This window comes from Squalius cephalus (assembly GCF_949319135.1).
Source record: "Squalius cephalus genome assembly, chromosome: 6".
Classification (NCBI taxonomy): Eukaryota; Metazoa; Chordata; class Actinopteri; order Cypriniformes; family Leuciscidae; genus Squalius; species Squalius cephalus.
Window position 1 is genome coordinate 10,555,085 of NC_137127.1, and position 14,323 is coordinate 10,569,407.

The following is a 14,323-nucleotide window of genomic DNA, read 5'->3' on the forward strand; positions in this document are numbered from 1 at the left end:
ATCACATGCATGCCGAACCGTGGGGCTTGGTCCGTATGGATCATGGTTCAACTGAGATCCGTTGCACCCTTATTAACAACTAATAATTAATGAACACACTTATCTTACCAGAGATGAAGAAAAATCCTACTCCAGTAAGTAAACGTGTCCCTGTCCCCAAAAATGTTGGTGATTATAACAATAAACCCCTGATTATAACAACTAACTATAGCAGATGTTTCTGGGGGGAAATTATATATATTATATATTATATTTGCCTCATGAAGACATACTGTGGTATCTTGAGAAATCTCAATATCTGAATTTTTTTGCCGGATGACTTATAATGAGTAGCAGTAGTATGACTTGTCTGTTTCACACAGCTTGTGAAGAGAGCGCTGTAGCGTAACTGTAACAGCAGGCTCTCATTGTGTGCTTTCACACCGACTGTGTTTGTGCAGCGTAACAACTGCAACTCTTTTCAGAAAGTAAAGTAATTTCTGGGTAGCCACATTTTAAGTATTTCCTATAAGAACAGCCATGATATATAAAATAGGCTACTGATATTTAGTACTTGATCATGTTGAAAATGACCATGAAATCTAATTTACATAAAGAGAGGGGTCACATTTACCTCCAAATGGAGGTAATTAATCTACATGGAACAAAACCTAAACCTCAAAGTGTAGGCAAAGTATTTACATTACGTTTCAACCCATATTTTGGTCAAATAAGTAATAAGTGACATGTGAAAGCCAAGTATGGTAACCCATACTCAGCATTTGTCCTCTGCATTGAACCCATCCAAGAACCTATCCCATCCAACATTAGGATTAGTGAACACACACACACACACACACCGTGGACACACACTCGGAGCAGTGTGCAGCCCAGGGAGCGATTTTGGGTTGGGTGCCTTGCTCAAGGGCACCTCAGCCATTTCCTGCCGGTATTGAGAATCAAACCCGCAACCGGGTTAGTCTGACTCTCTAACCATCAGGGGCCGGTTGTACCAGCTGGATGTAAAAATGTTGGGTGTAAGCTCTACGCTGGGCTTAGCTACATCCAACGTTCAAATAAATATATATACACCTGTTGCACCAACTAAAACTACGACCAGGGGCAACTAAGCCCAGCTTATGTTAGACGATGCGCATCAACACTGATACATTATACCTTTACGACGCCATTCAAACTTTGCTATTAATAAAGAATTGCTCATGCATCATAATAAGTGAAACCACCTCGCCATCTGATTACAATGAGCAAATGAGCAAACGTTCTCAGCATGTAAATGGTTATTTATTTAAATACATCTAAATATAAGCCTACTGCAAATGTCAAATGTGCTCATTCTGAATGGATTTTTTTAAGGTATGTGCACACACCTTAAATCACTTTGTCTGTCAATTCTAGATTTATTCACATCGGCCCATGGAAACATGAACAATACACTTGCCCCAAAAAAGCATGGGGAAGAGTTTACATTTTATTAAAAGTGAGGGGGACACATCCCCCGCATCTCCCACGTATTCTACGCCCATATGTTATGTGTTAGATAATATTGAATTTGTTAGTAACTTAATTTAAACAATTCGTTGGCTAAATATTGCTTGCTATGAAATATTATTTCCAAGCACGTCCCTCCGAGCAAGATTTCTGTTGCCAATAATCCCAGATAGGCATATATGTTATTATTTTATATTTTCAACATAATTACATACAGAAATTTTGTGTTAGGTCATTTACCTGTGTCAAGGGTATGCAGTAGAGACACATCCATGATTGATCTAACAATGTTATTTTATCCAGCGCGAATATCCATTAACATTACAGCTCATGTCTGCAGTAATGATTCAGGTTTTTTGTAACAACGTGAAAGTCTTTACTGTCACTTTTAATAAATGTAATGTGTCCTATGTGCCCATCAATGTGCGTTTAAATTGCATCAAGCCTTTTTTCAACAAAGGGTGAGTAATTCACACTAGCATTTATGTTGCGTCATAAAAGCCTATTTTAACATGTCAATGTGATTATGTCACTGGTCTCACACTCACCTGTCCATCCTGGCAGACAGCGACAGAATCCACTCACAGGATCACATCCATCAGCGTGGTTACAGTCACAACGCTCGCGACACTCCAGCCCGTATGTGCCATCCTGTTTAACCACACACACAAACCATCTTGCCAAGCTTAAATTGCCCTGTCATGACAAATATTTATAAATCAAATGGCCAGTCTTGCCAGCCTCTGGCAGAGAGACAATGGAACCAGTCCCAGGAAGATACTCACAGGGCAGGACAGCTGGCAGCGTTCCCCTCTCCAGCCTGAAGAACAGGTACAGGAGCCACCGATTGGGTCACAAGCCGCACCATTGGCACACAAACAAGTCCGGTTACAGCTCAAACCCCAAGTCCCGCTGGAGCACAGGATTGAGCAGTCGACACCCTGCCAACCTATAAAGAGGAACGGTACAGAGATTTGTTAATTTATTTGTCAACTCAACCACTGGTTTCTTCACTTGTTTATTTGTTAAAACAGACATTCTCTTTGTGAGTTCTATCCAAATAAACCTTCTCTGGTTTATAACAGAGTTCAGTTAATAGAGCGGGAAGAAGGGGAACTGAGGTCACATGTTGTCAGAAGACAGAGGATTCTTGTCTCCCTCGGCTCACACTGCAAAGCAGTCAATGAGTGGAATATATGCATGGTTTGAGGTCAACATAAGAGCAGAGTGAGATAGGCAGAGAAGTTGTGTAGCACACTGGGGTTCTGCATTATGAATGGGATGAGGATTTTAAAGGTACTGTCTCTAATGAGCTTCCTCCTAAACTGAAGGGACCTGAGCGAATATTCTTTTGGTAAGCCTTTCCGGACAAGTCCATGTTTATGCAACAACTGAGGGCCGTCCCGCAGGTATGGTTAGCTGCGGTCAGCCAAACGCTGAGTGCTCACAAGGCTCTTGTGGATTCACACCACATTTTTTTATGCTTTTACAGCCTAAAAAGGCCATATGTGTATGTAAGTGCTAAGTTGTTATGCATCCTTTGAAAGTGACCTGGAGGGACTTTGGATCCTTTGATACTGAAACACCAGTTTTTTTTCATAATGACAGAAATGGATATATGGAGAACGGATGGGTACATTATATACTATTTTAGGGAGTGTCTGATGTGTGATGTCCAGAAAGTGTATGGAGTATAATGGGCTTGCTAGGCATGCCGAATTTCAATTTATAGACAGGGTTAATTCTCTAAACATTGGCATCTGTTTTAGAGGGAATTGGAAAATGATTAATTAGTCCTAGAATAATCAATTGTAAAGATTAAAAATTTTCCTTACTATTTGATTGCATATATTGATTGCATATGGATTTATTTGAACAGGTCAATCTATAGTCTTGTTTTCAGGTTGGATGTAAACCCACAATCTTGCATGGGTTTCCATGCATATAGTTTTATTAATAAGAATAAAAGAATAAGGAGAGCACATTATGCCGTACCTTCTTTACAGATGCAGGAGCCATCGATTGGTAAGCAGGACGCCTGGTTGTGGCAGTGGCAGGTGGAAGTGCAGTTAGTTCCATATAGTCCCAGTGGGCAGGTTTGGGAACAGTCATCTCCCTGAAAAACACACACAGCAGAGTTGTTTAACTACACACTAAATATACATATATACAAATAAATAAAGTACATTATAATGTTCATATTACATTTTCAAATAATCACTATTGCTCATACATGTCTTAACTTGTCCCGCACACGTACGACGCCTCAAATTGCGCGGCACCCACCTTAGCAAACCCCTAACAATGCTTTGGCAACCACCCAAAACACCCTACAAATGGATTCAAATGTGCAAAACCACCCAAAAGATTTCAACGACTACATACATTGCAATGCCCTGGCAACCACTAACACCCTAGCATCACAGTGAGTTCTCCTCAGGCAGGCATACATCTCTCAGAAAAGGTAAGATTTCAGTTCTTAGAATTATTCTGTACTTATGTAACTTAACACTGTAACATGAGAAATGTGTTGTGAAGTGTGACTCTAAATCCCATCTGAGGATTCCGTAAAACTTCCAACAGGAAATTTCCTGCAAAACATTCTCTACAACAAGGCACCATGTGAGTTAGATGCAGTTTCAAGCGAGTAGAAAGCTAGAGAGCACATTTGCACAGCAGAAAACCTTAAGTCCGTGTGTAGCTTGTGTCCTTATTGCTATCACACAGACCTCAGTGCTAAAGGCCCGCTTTCCCCAGCTGCATTAATGAGCTGACAGCCCCTGGCCCTCTGCACCTCCATCCATCCCCAAGAAAACCATTGCTGATGACTGACAGACACTGTGTTCTTAAACCCTGTTCCCCAGCCAAACAACACCAGCACAATCTCTGCGCTTTACCAGGCTCAGCAGGGGAGTCGCCTGTATCCCAGCGTCGGTCATCATCGGTGTCTTCTTGCCTCATCCCTGGCTCTGACTGACAGCTGACAAAATGATTTAGACTCCCAATTAGTGTGGTAATGGCAGTGTGCCGTGCGCCTCCTGCCTCCGTCTCCCCGGTGCCGGGGATTGAGCAGCAAAGGACCCGCTCTCTCATTATCATCTGGAACTAGGTCTAAGAGGAAGGCAATATAAGATATGCCACAGGGCGTCATGGGCTCCAAGAGGGACTGACTCTCGCTCTCTCTATATATGTTTTGTTTCTCCCCTTTCTTTCAATCAGTCATCATTTATCTCGCTCGCTCACTTTGATACAATCATCTCCAATATTTTCTCTTACTCCCACTCTTTTCTTTCTTGTATGCTCTCTCTTTTTTCGTTCTCTCTCTCTCCCACATTCCCCCATTGTATTCCCCATTTCAAATATTCTACCTCTCCATCTCCTTTGCTCGTCCATCCACTCCCCACATGAAAAGCTTACATCTGTGGATTAATTTTTCATCAATCTACGTGCAGTTATCTTTGTTCCGTTCAAAAGTGACAGCAAGCAGACTGCTAACAATGGCAGTTCTGTTCAGCAGAAAAAGACTTGAAACTATCGGTGCAGGCAGCCGAATATGGGGCGAGAAAGTTAGTTTGTTCGACTTTTCAGCAGACCTGCAATTTACTGGTGAATGGGTTGGAGGTAAAAGAGTCTCTGGCTCACAAATGACCACAGGGATTTATTGAGACCCATGAATGCTCCAGATTACACTGACACAGGACCGAGAGCACTTATTCAACTGGGTGACTAAACTCCTCTAAAAGCAGGCTAAAGCAGGACATACTGTATGCATATCTATTAGCATAGATCAGTAGTACATTCAAAGAGCTAGAAATGTCTTCAAACTTTGATTGGTACATTTTCATATTCAGTGGGGTCCGAAAGTCTGGGATTCAATTTATTATATGAAAAAATTATATTTTTTAGGATGTTTAAATATACATAGCCTACTTACAAAGATACTATTTGACGCAGATAAGATATGCCATTCTCTATATATAGGTTTTGTTTCTCCCCTCTCTGTCAATCAGTCATCATTTATCTCGTTCGCTCACTTTATTACAATCATCTCCAACTTATGCAGATACTTTTTGAACAATTCTCAAATCATGCTGGATAACAACATGACAAAATATAATATAATATAATATAATAGTTTTTTTTTCATGTTTAAATTTACTTTTTATTCTCTAGTCATTTAATTGGTTCAGTTCTCCTCCGTCCTCTCCCTGTTTGTTTCTATGGTTTCTAATTGATTGTGTTAGTTCAGTTCAGGTGTGTCATTAATTATCTCATCAGCTCTGTTTGCCCTCATATATTTAAACCCTCAGTTTCTGTCTGTTATTTCTCTAGCTTTGTTTTACGTCAGTGAGTTTGTGGTATGTTTCTCTCTTTGTTAATGCTTCTGTTTATTGTTTGGATTATTATATTAAAAGTCTCCTTGAATATATCTCCTTTGTTGTGCGCTTTAGTACTGCAGCCACCACTCCCTGACTCTAATATAATATAAAATAAATTTGACAAAAAGCTAAATGGCAAGAGCTGCACTAGAGGTCATTCATACAAATCTGATCCAGAAGCTCCCGATTGCCCTAGCAAAGTTGGAATTGTCCTATTTTTTTTATTTTAATTTTTTTTTCTGTGTAATCAGGCCCCCTGTTTTTTTTAGCATCTATTATTTTAAGAATTAAAAATCATACCATTGCATCTATGCATTCAAGTGAAGTGTCATGAAAGCACACATGAACGTGGCATGTGTGCTTTCATCGTAGTACTACCAGCACATTTGTTCCCTCGTTTACCCACCTGCATTCTCTGCAGTACCAGCAGCACAAGCATATATGTTCCTTTCCCACCCCTATAAATATCACTCTCTCAGAACTCTACGAATAAGAGTTTTGGTGGCCATTACCTCTCTTATTTTCAACCAGACTGCAGTCAAACTGTTAACCTCTGCTGTTCTATAGGTCCAAATGGAACAGCTGGCCTGGAAATAGAGTATTGTTTCCCAATTCCATTGCATCTCGGTCAGACGCCTTGGCCAAAGCTCCTCGAGCAGTGTTTAATAGAACTGGCAGCAGGCCCCTCAAATCTAACACAAAGAGCAGGTGGTGAAAATGAAGATACAGTCTGTGCCTCCGCCTGCTAGTTCAAATCGCAGTAGTAGCTCTGCCACAGGACACAGCAACAGGCCAAGGCAGGAGTTGGCTACAGCCTCTGGTACTGAGTTTTTCTTAATCATCCCCTCCGTTCCAGTCTTTACCTGCGGCGCTGTCTTTATTTTACCTGCTTTGCAACATTTTCATTATTTCTGAATGCAGCAAGAGTGAAATCAGTTCAGTGGTGGGGACTATACTTGAAACTGTAGCTTTCCATGCTATATGCTATACACTTAAAACATAAAGTGAAGCTACTGAAAATGTAGTTACCAACAATGCAAGCTATAAGTATAACTATAGCTACCATTTAAAAGTTTGGGGTCTGCAGGACTTTTTAAAATATTTCTAAGGCAGCATTTACAGTAAAGCAGTAATATTGTGAAATAGTATTACAATTAAAAAATAAGCATACTTCAAGGTAATTTTAAGTATAATTATGTAAAGTTCAAGTATATTTTAAGTATACTTTATGTAGTAAATATCAATATACTCGTAGCATACTTGTAAGTGTACTATTTCAATACTCGTTTTATTTCAAAAATCGTTTTTACCTCTACACAACCACGTCCAAGTGATCTGAGGGCGCGCGCGCTTCCTGGTGTGTGACGTGTGCGTGCGTTCTGGAAAGTGTACAAGAGGTAAAAACGATATAAATACTGTTCGTTTTCTCACACAAACTGCTCGTTTCGTGTCTTAGGCCATCAATGTGTACTTACGATGGGGAATTGTTTAATTTGGACTTCTCTGTGCATGCTCTTTGAGGTGGTGACCATAGACCTGCATTATATGACTGACAGACAAGAACGGTTTGACCTAAAAATATCAAAATTGAAACTACTGCGGAAACAGACACCTACATCGATCTTGGATGCCCTTGAGGTAAGCTAAAACATACCAAAATTTGATTTCAAAGTGAACTATCCCTTTAACATTATACTTATAGTTTACTATTATATTATTTTTGCACTTTAAGTATACTACAATGTTCCTATTTAGGAAATAATTTGTATACTTGAAATATACATTGAACTGTACTTTAAGTAGATATACACTACCAATGGGCCACACACACATTCACATACCCAGAATTTTTCTTTATAAATAAATATTTTCAAACAATTTACAAGTTTACTATAAAAAATACTGACACATTCAGTAATGAAATGAGCCATCCATCTATTTTAACATCTCTGTAAAATAAATTCAGATCACTCACATGATCATGTCTCTCTATCTGTTTTTCTCAAGCTCTTTCCTTGTATCTTATTGCTTTCATTTTAGCAACACCTTTGTTCATCAGAGAGCACAGAGCCGGGCAGTTTTTGTGCCTTGTGCGACCAACTAGATAACAAAACATTTAGTTATTTATGTCATATAAAATATTGTTTAGAAATCCCACTCTATTTTGGAGTCCATGTATCTAATGCTTCTTTCTGAGTTTGACAAGGTCTTTGTGTTAAGTGTAACCCTGCTGATTAATAAGACACGAGCATTGTGAAAGTAGCATTACTGATCTTAGAGACTCTCACCTTGTTCCCAGCAGGAGGTGATGTGTTTGTGTGTGTGTGTGTGAGAGAGAGACCACTATAGAGATCATTTTCAAAGCAATAAACTGTATTCGCTGACACTTCTGCTTTAAGTATGAAGGCACAAAAACTTTTCAAAGAAAGATCAAGGAAAGTGCTGACTAGAAATGTTCTCTGAAAGGTGCTTCCAATTTTCACTTAAAATCCACAATCATAAACCTTTATTATGTAATTATGAATTTTGCCACCTTCATATGTCATATCTATGGCCCTATTTAGACTATTTAGAAGGCACATTGCTGTTTGCACCTGTGTCTCAAATGTGTATCCTGTGACCACTTGTGATCTGATTTTGACGAGAGGGTCACTGATTTTTGGGAATATACTCTGCACGTTACTGCATAGTTTTAAAAGCGCAATATAAAATTAAATTAAATGTTTAATTTTAACTTAAAAAATTGATGTTTTGTTCAGGATTCTCATTGGGGGGCTTTACTGAGATTAATTAATCATATATATATACAAAAATATATCTGTTTTACAAAAAGAATCAGATCAGACGGGTATTTTCATTTGAAGCCATATGTAATAAACAATTAAAATCCTTTTATTTAGTGCAGTGGTTGATTGACAGGTTGGTAGGCGGTCTATAGCCATTGTCCAAGACATATTGGTGTTTACTTTACTAATGAGGGGTTTGAGTGATGTTAATGTCAGATGTATAGGAATGGAAATTGAAAAAATACCATCCTTTAATTCAAAACATTAGCAGCTGTAATCGTCAATGCTCAGCAGTCAATTTCATGTGACAATATTTCAGCATGGCAAGATTTACTAGTGTTTAATGAGCGTAGACAATGATAAATGATAAACATGGACTCACTGTGTAGCCTGGGGCACAGATACAGGCCCCAGTGAGACCGTGGCAGTCTGCTCCATTAGCACACTGGCAGGGTACACTACATCCTTCTCCATAGTAACCCGGGGGACAGGTCTCATTGCAGTATAGACCCGTCCATCCTGCTGTACACGAGCATTCACCTGTCAGGGGGTGGCAGCTGAAAAAGAGAAAGACAAATAGACATTTAGGTACAAATATGCCTAAAGACACGCTGTGTATATGGCATCTAAACAGAAACACTTTGGTTTCCAGAACAAGGGAGCCAAATCTGAAAACTAAAACCATTGAGTTCATCCATCCTTGTGTCTGGGAGCTCTGCTCAGATAAATGGGATGTCCTTTCTCTCCTTCATGTAGTAATGAGCCCCAGTGTCTCAGGGCTTAATCTACCCATACCAGGCATTAACATTGCATTAGCCAGGAACGAGGCTAAGAAATAATGAATGAAGCACAGGTCGCGATTAAGAGCAAGTGCTATGCTACTGTTGAAAGGTGTTCAAATTTTTACTTGCAAGTCAAATGAAGTCAAATGGACTCAAATGGAGCTCTTTACTCACCCATGGCTCCAGAGGTTAACTCGAGAGGAGTTGGCTGGAAAAGTGATGAGTGTAGGACTGAAGGTTCTGTTTAACCGTAGGAGACTCAACAAAGATGCATTGTTTGTGTGAAATAATTTAGCTGAATTGTTATGTTAAGGGATAGTTCATGCAGAAATGAATATTCCGTCATCATTTACTCACCCTCAAGTTGTTCCAAACCTGTATGAGCTTCTTTCTTCTGTTGAACACAAAATAAGATATTTTAAAGAATGTTGGTAACCAGACAGTTGACGGTAGCCATTGACTTCCATAGTAGGAAAAAAAATAGTATGGAAGTCAATGACTACTGTCAACTGTCTGGTTGCCAACATTCTTTAAGATATCTTCTTTTGTGTTCAACAGAATAAAGAAACTCAAACAGATTGAGTAAATGAATTTTCATTTTTGGGTGAACTATCCCTTTGAGTGTTGTTAAGAGTGAGTTTGCTGTTTAACTGTGGAATTTTGCCACTGACAAATGATATTGAAACAAACCAAAACAAATTCTTTGCAAGAAAATCAAGGACATTGTAGGGATGCACCAGTACTACACTAATTAATTTACAGCATAATTCAAGCCGAAAATTATTTTCAAATTATAGCCGATATTAAAATTCTTTACTATTTTGTCTAAATAACAATAAATAAAAAAACAAAGCACTAAAAACATAACATACAAAATAAAAATAGATATTTATTTTGAGATTTGCTGAAGATTACATTTAATAGTGTTATCAAATTATTCTATTTTAAAACATTAACTGGAAGTAAGCATTAGATTATGGTAAAGGTAATCTAAATGGAAAAATAGGGCATGCGAAATTAAACATCCCATATTGGCTTTACCAATTATGGTACAAATACGCATCCCTAGTCCATTGTTTCTTGTCAGTTCACCAGTTATCATTCTACTGCAGCCTGTTGACGTGAGGTAGCGTGTCTTACCTGAGTGTGTTAGTTGAGTTACAGGGACAGTATTTGTCACAGATGAGACCATATAGGCCTGGTGGACAGAACCTGTCCTGGCAGTGAGGCCCTTTGAATCCTGTATCACACAAACACGCTCCGTTGATGTGGTAACACTTGGCCCCATTCTGACAGTCACAGTGGAGGGCACACTGGGGTCCATAGGTGCCGACTGGACACTCCTCCTGGCACCTGGGAACATTTCCGACACTTTACAAAGGGAAGAAAAGCCCAATGTTTTGTACACATTTTTCGTTACTCAGAGCAGCTCTGGAAGAAAAAGGAGACTGTCAGAATAACACAAGCAGAATTAGTAGACTACAAAGTTATTCTAATCTAAGGGTCAAGGGTCAATGATCTGGGCATCTTCTTTGGTACCTCAGGTTCATTAGCCCCTTGGCTTCGCCTATGGGGCAACAGGAAACTAAAACTGCAGTCATTAATTACCGTGAATACAATTAGACCCGGGCTCATTCTCTTTGTTGAATAGCAAAGTGACTTAAGGAACAACGACTTCCACAAGATCTTCAATATACAATCCTGGCAGAACATCAATCTTGAGTGTCCAAAGAAGCCATTAGGAGACAGATAAATAGCTCAATTAAATTATAAAACGGACTAGGTATGTTTCATGTTGAAATTACACCAGCGTCGTTTGCATCAGAAGAGACGGGTGTGAGAAGGGCTTGGGGGAAGGGAGGAGGGGGTACTAACGCAATCTGAGATTATTCCTGCTGGGATAATTCACCTGTCACAGACCAAATGAATGAGGGCAATTTTGTTAAATATTAGAGGATAAGAACTGTCTGTCCTAAAAGTGTTTTCATTCGGCAGACAATCACTTTAGTGCGCTAATAAACCCTAAGCTGCTGCAGAAGACACAGTGAAATAAAGGCACTGAGCTATTTCAATTGGATCCTAATAAAACTCCATTACTGGTAATTAATGAGCAGAAACTTAGACCAGTGCAGATCTTGGAGTGGGATCAGTGGACATAGGGAATACAAACACAGAGCAGTAAAAAAACAAAACAATTAATCAATTATTCAGACCCAAATTGTGCATGCTAGGAACAAACTGCTTTTGTGGTAGATTTTTTTTAAAGACAGAGGAATAATAACAGAAATAAGATCAGAACTGATTTTCACTAATTATGTATCTGTTTTACCTGTGGCCACTGTATCCAGCCATACACTGGCACTGTCCTGTGATGTGGTCACACAGTCCTCTATTGCGGCACGAGCATTCCTTGCTGCAATTGATCCCATACTTGCCGAATGGGCATGGCTGGGCGCACACAGACCCCTGTTGAGTAAGAGAGCAGAGAACATTCACATTTGAGAATCAGATCAAGTCCATTCAGAATGACCACAGAAGATGGACTCATTTAAAGGAACGATTCACTTACAATAAAAAATATATAATTTACTCCCACTTCAAACCCACATGACTTTCTTTCTTTCAAAGAGAGAAATGCCTTAGTCATTATTATTCACTTATTATTCACAATCTTCCCCTTTTCAAACCAAGAAAAATAATCATAATGATATCTATGTTGGCGTCCATATTACCAACGCAAGATAATGTTCTGTTTATCATAAGCACACTGCAGTTATGTCATTTGTGCCTTTAAATGAGCTCTTCGGGTGGATTCTGACCGGCTGTCAATGTTTTTATTGTTCATCAGCTGAAAAAAAAAAAAAAAATCTTAAAGTGATTCAAACAATATTATTCATATGTGTCATCAATGTTGTAGTTGTGTGACCTTTGATATTCTAATAGGATTAGAACAATTATTAAAACTTTAAAAAAAACTTTAAACTTTAAAACTTTTTTTTTTTTTTTGTCATTTTGGAGCTTGAAAGCACATTCGCTTTTATTTTATGAAACGAGTAGCCAATACATTCTTTAAACTTAAAATAACAAACTTTCAAAATAACATTTCTTGAGTCATTGGGATTTGGAATACACGAGGGAATAAATAATTTTGAGTGAACACAGTATATAGAATCATCCATAAAGATAAACAATCATACATAATATCATGCAAAGATAGACATGTATAGAATTATAGAAAAACACAGTATGTGTGGCCCTATAAAAGAGGCCATATTCAAAATATCTGTAGCCACTTATGTCAGTGAAAGCTGAAAGTTTTGCATGATCACTTACGACCTCCTATCTGATACAGTCTATGTTACTGTACCTTTAAGACCATTACATCAGTTCCTTACATCACTGAATAGGCGCTGATACTGTATGTATACAGTATGCTACTGTACTCACAGTTCTGAGGTTAATGTCTGAATAACCAATTTTTGCAGTTTAGTTTCAATAAACGTTTTGAATGAACTGCTTTGTGAATATTAGAGTATGTCTAGTACATACTGTAGCGCATTAAACTCTTTTCAGAAGAGAAAGAAAACTTGTGTTTTTGATGTGTCCTCTTTACGAATATACGATGATGCAAAAAGAGCAATAATAAGACTCAGCAAACTTCACACAATTTGCTTCTTAAATAATAACTTCAGCCGCTCTGCGAGACTCAGATTAGTGTCGTTTCTTCCCCTTTTAGGATTGTGCAAGGATCTACATTCAGATTCTCCTCCACCCCTTCTTCATTTACCTTTTATACTCTTTCACCTTCCCTCCATTCACTTAACCCTGCCTTTCTCCTAATTACTCCCTCTTCTCCTTTCTTCCTTTCAAGTGTGACTCACCTCTTTGTCGTTTCAGTATCTTGCCCTTTTATTCTCCTTCACTCCCTGCCCCTCATTCCTTATCATCTGTCTCCTCATCTTTATTCCTCTATGTTTCTTTTCTATCATTTATTCTCTCTGTCACTTTCTCTTTGTCCCTCACTTCTCCACCCTTTTGGTCCCTCTGAGTGCAGCATCTTACCGTCCATCCAGCAGGGCAGGAGCATTCTCCAGTGATGTGATGGCAGGTTCCTCCGTTTTGACAGGGGCAGCGCTGCTCGCACTGTGGGCCGTGACTTCCAGAGGGACAGCGTTCTCCACAGCTGCCGAACCACAAGAGCAAAAGCATGAAACTCAGGCAGCAATTGCAAAGGATTGCAACATAAAACACAAGAATGTTCAAAGACTTCAGAACAAATACTTAAAAAAAAAAAAAAACCAACCACATTTTTTTAAAGTACCCTCACAAGATCTTCACAGCATTTCCACTATGCTAACAACGAATATAGACAAATAATAAGTACATCAAATGTAGATCAGTATGGGAGACTGGGGGTAGTTGTCACATGGGGTACCTAGAAGGTTTCGGGTTCAAAATCTCTTTCTTTTTTGGTTTCAAACACCTAGTTCAAATTGTATCCTCCAAACTGCAATATCTGTTAACATTTTTCCAATGAATTTTGGATAAATAGGTGAATTAACTACAGCAGCACACATTCTAGCAAAGGGTTTACTATTATTTTGACATATTTTATTGGGACATGTTCTAATTTTTTTGTTATAATTTTAAACATTTTATCAATTACAATTTCTGTTGCCCCAAAACAATTGATATTTAATGAATCTAAAAAAATATATATGTTTTTTTAAATAAAATAAAAAAAATGATACACTTTAGTTGTTTAGTTGGGGTCGTTAAGATTTTATGTTTTTGAAAGAAGTCTCTTAATATGCTCAGGAAAGCTGAATTTATTATATCAAAATGATAAAAACAGTAATATTGTGCAATATTATTACACTGTAAAATA

At 38.4% G+C, this 14,323-nt stretch overlaps 1 protein-coding gene across 6 annotated transcripts in view; it reads right to left on the bottom strand.

Annotated features, from left to right (window-relative positions):
- The window catches only part of megf11 (multiple EGF-like-domains 11), a 119,605-nt gene that overhangs the window by 26,089 nt on the left and 79,193 nt on the right, over positions 1 to 14,323 (bottom strand). For all 6 annotated transcript variants that reach the window (XM_079874663.1, XM_079874664.1, XM_079874667.1 and 3 more), the window contains 7 exons: positions 13,498 to 13,618; positions 11,765 to 11,901; positions 10,576 to 10,788; positions 9,036 to 9,210; positions 3,484 to 3,604; positions 2,274 to 2,437; positions 2,037 to 2,139 (listed from right to left, as the gene is read on the bottom strand). In XM_079874663.1, coding sequence (XP_079730789.1) covers positions 2,037 to 2,139; positions 2,274 to 2,437; positions 3,484 to 3,604; positions 9,036 to 9,210; positions 10,576 to 10,788; positions 11,765 to 11,901; positions 13,498 to 13,618 — 1,034 coding nt within the window. The remainder of the gene's footprint in view (positions 1 to 2,036; positions 2,140 to 2,273; positions 2,438 to 3,483; positions 3,605 to 9,035; positions 9,211 to 10,575; positions 10,789 to 11,764; positions 11,902 to 13,497; positions 13,619 to 14,323) is intronic.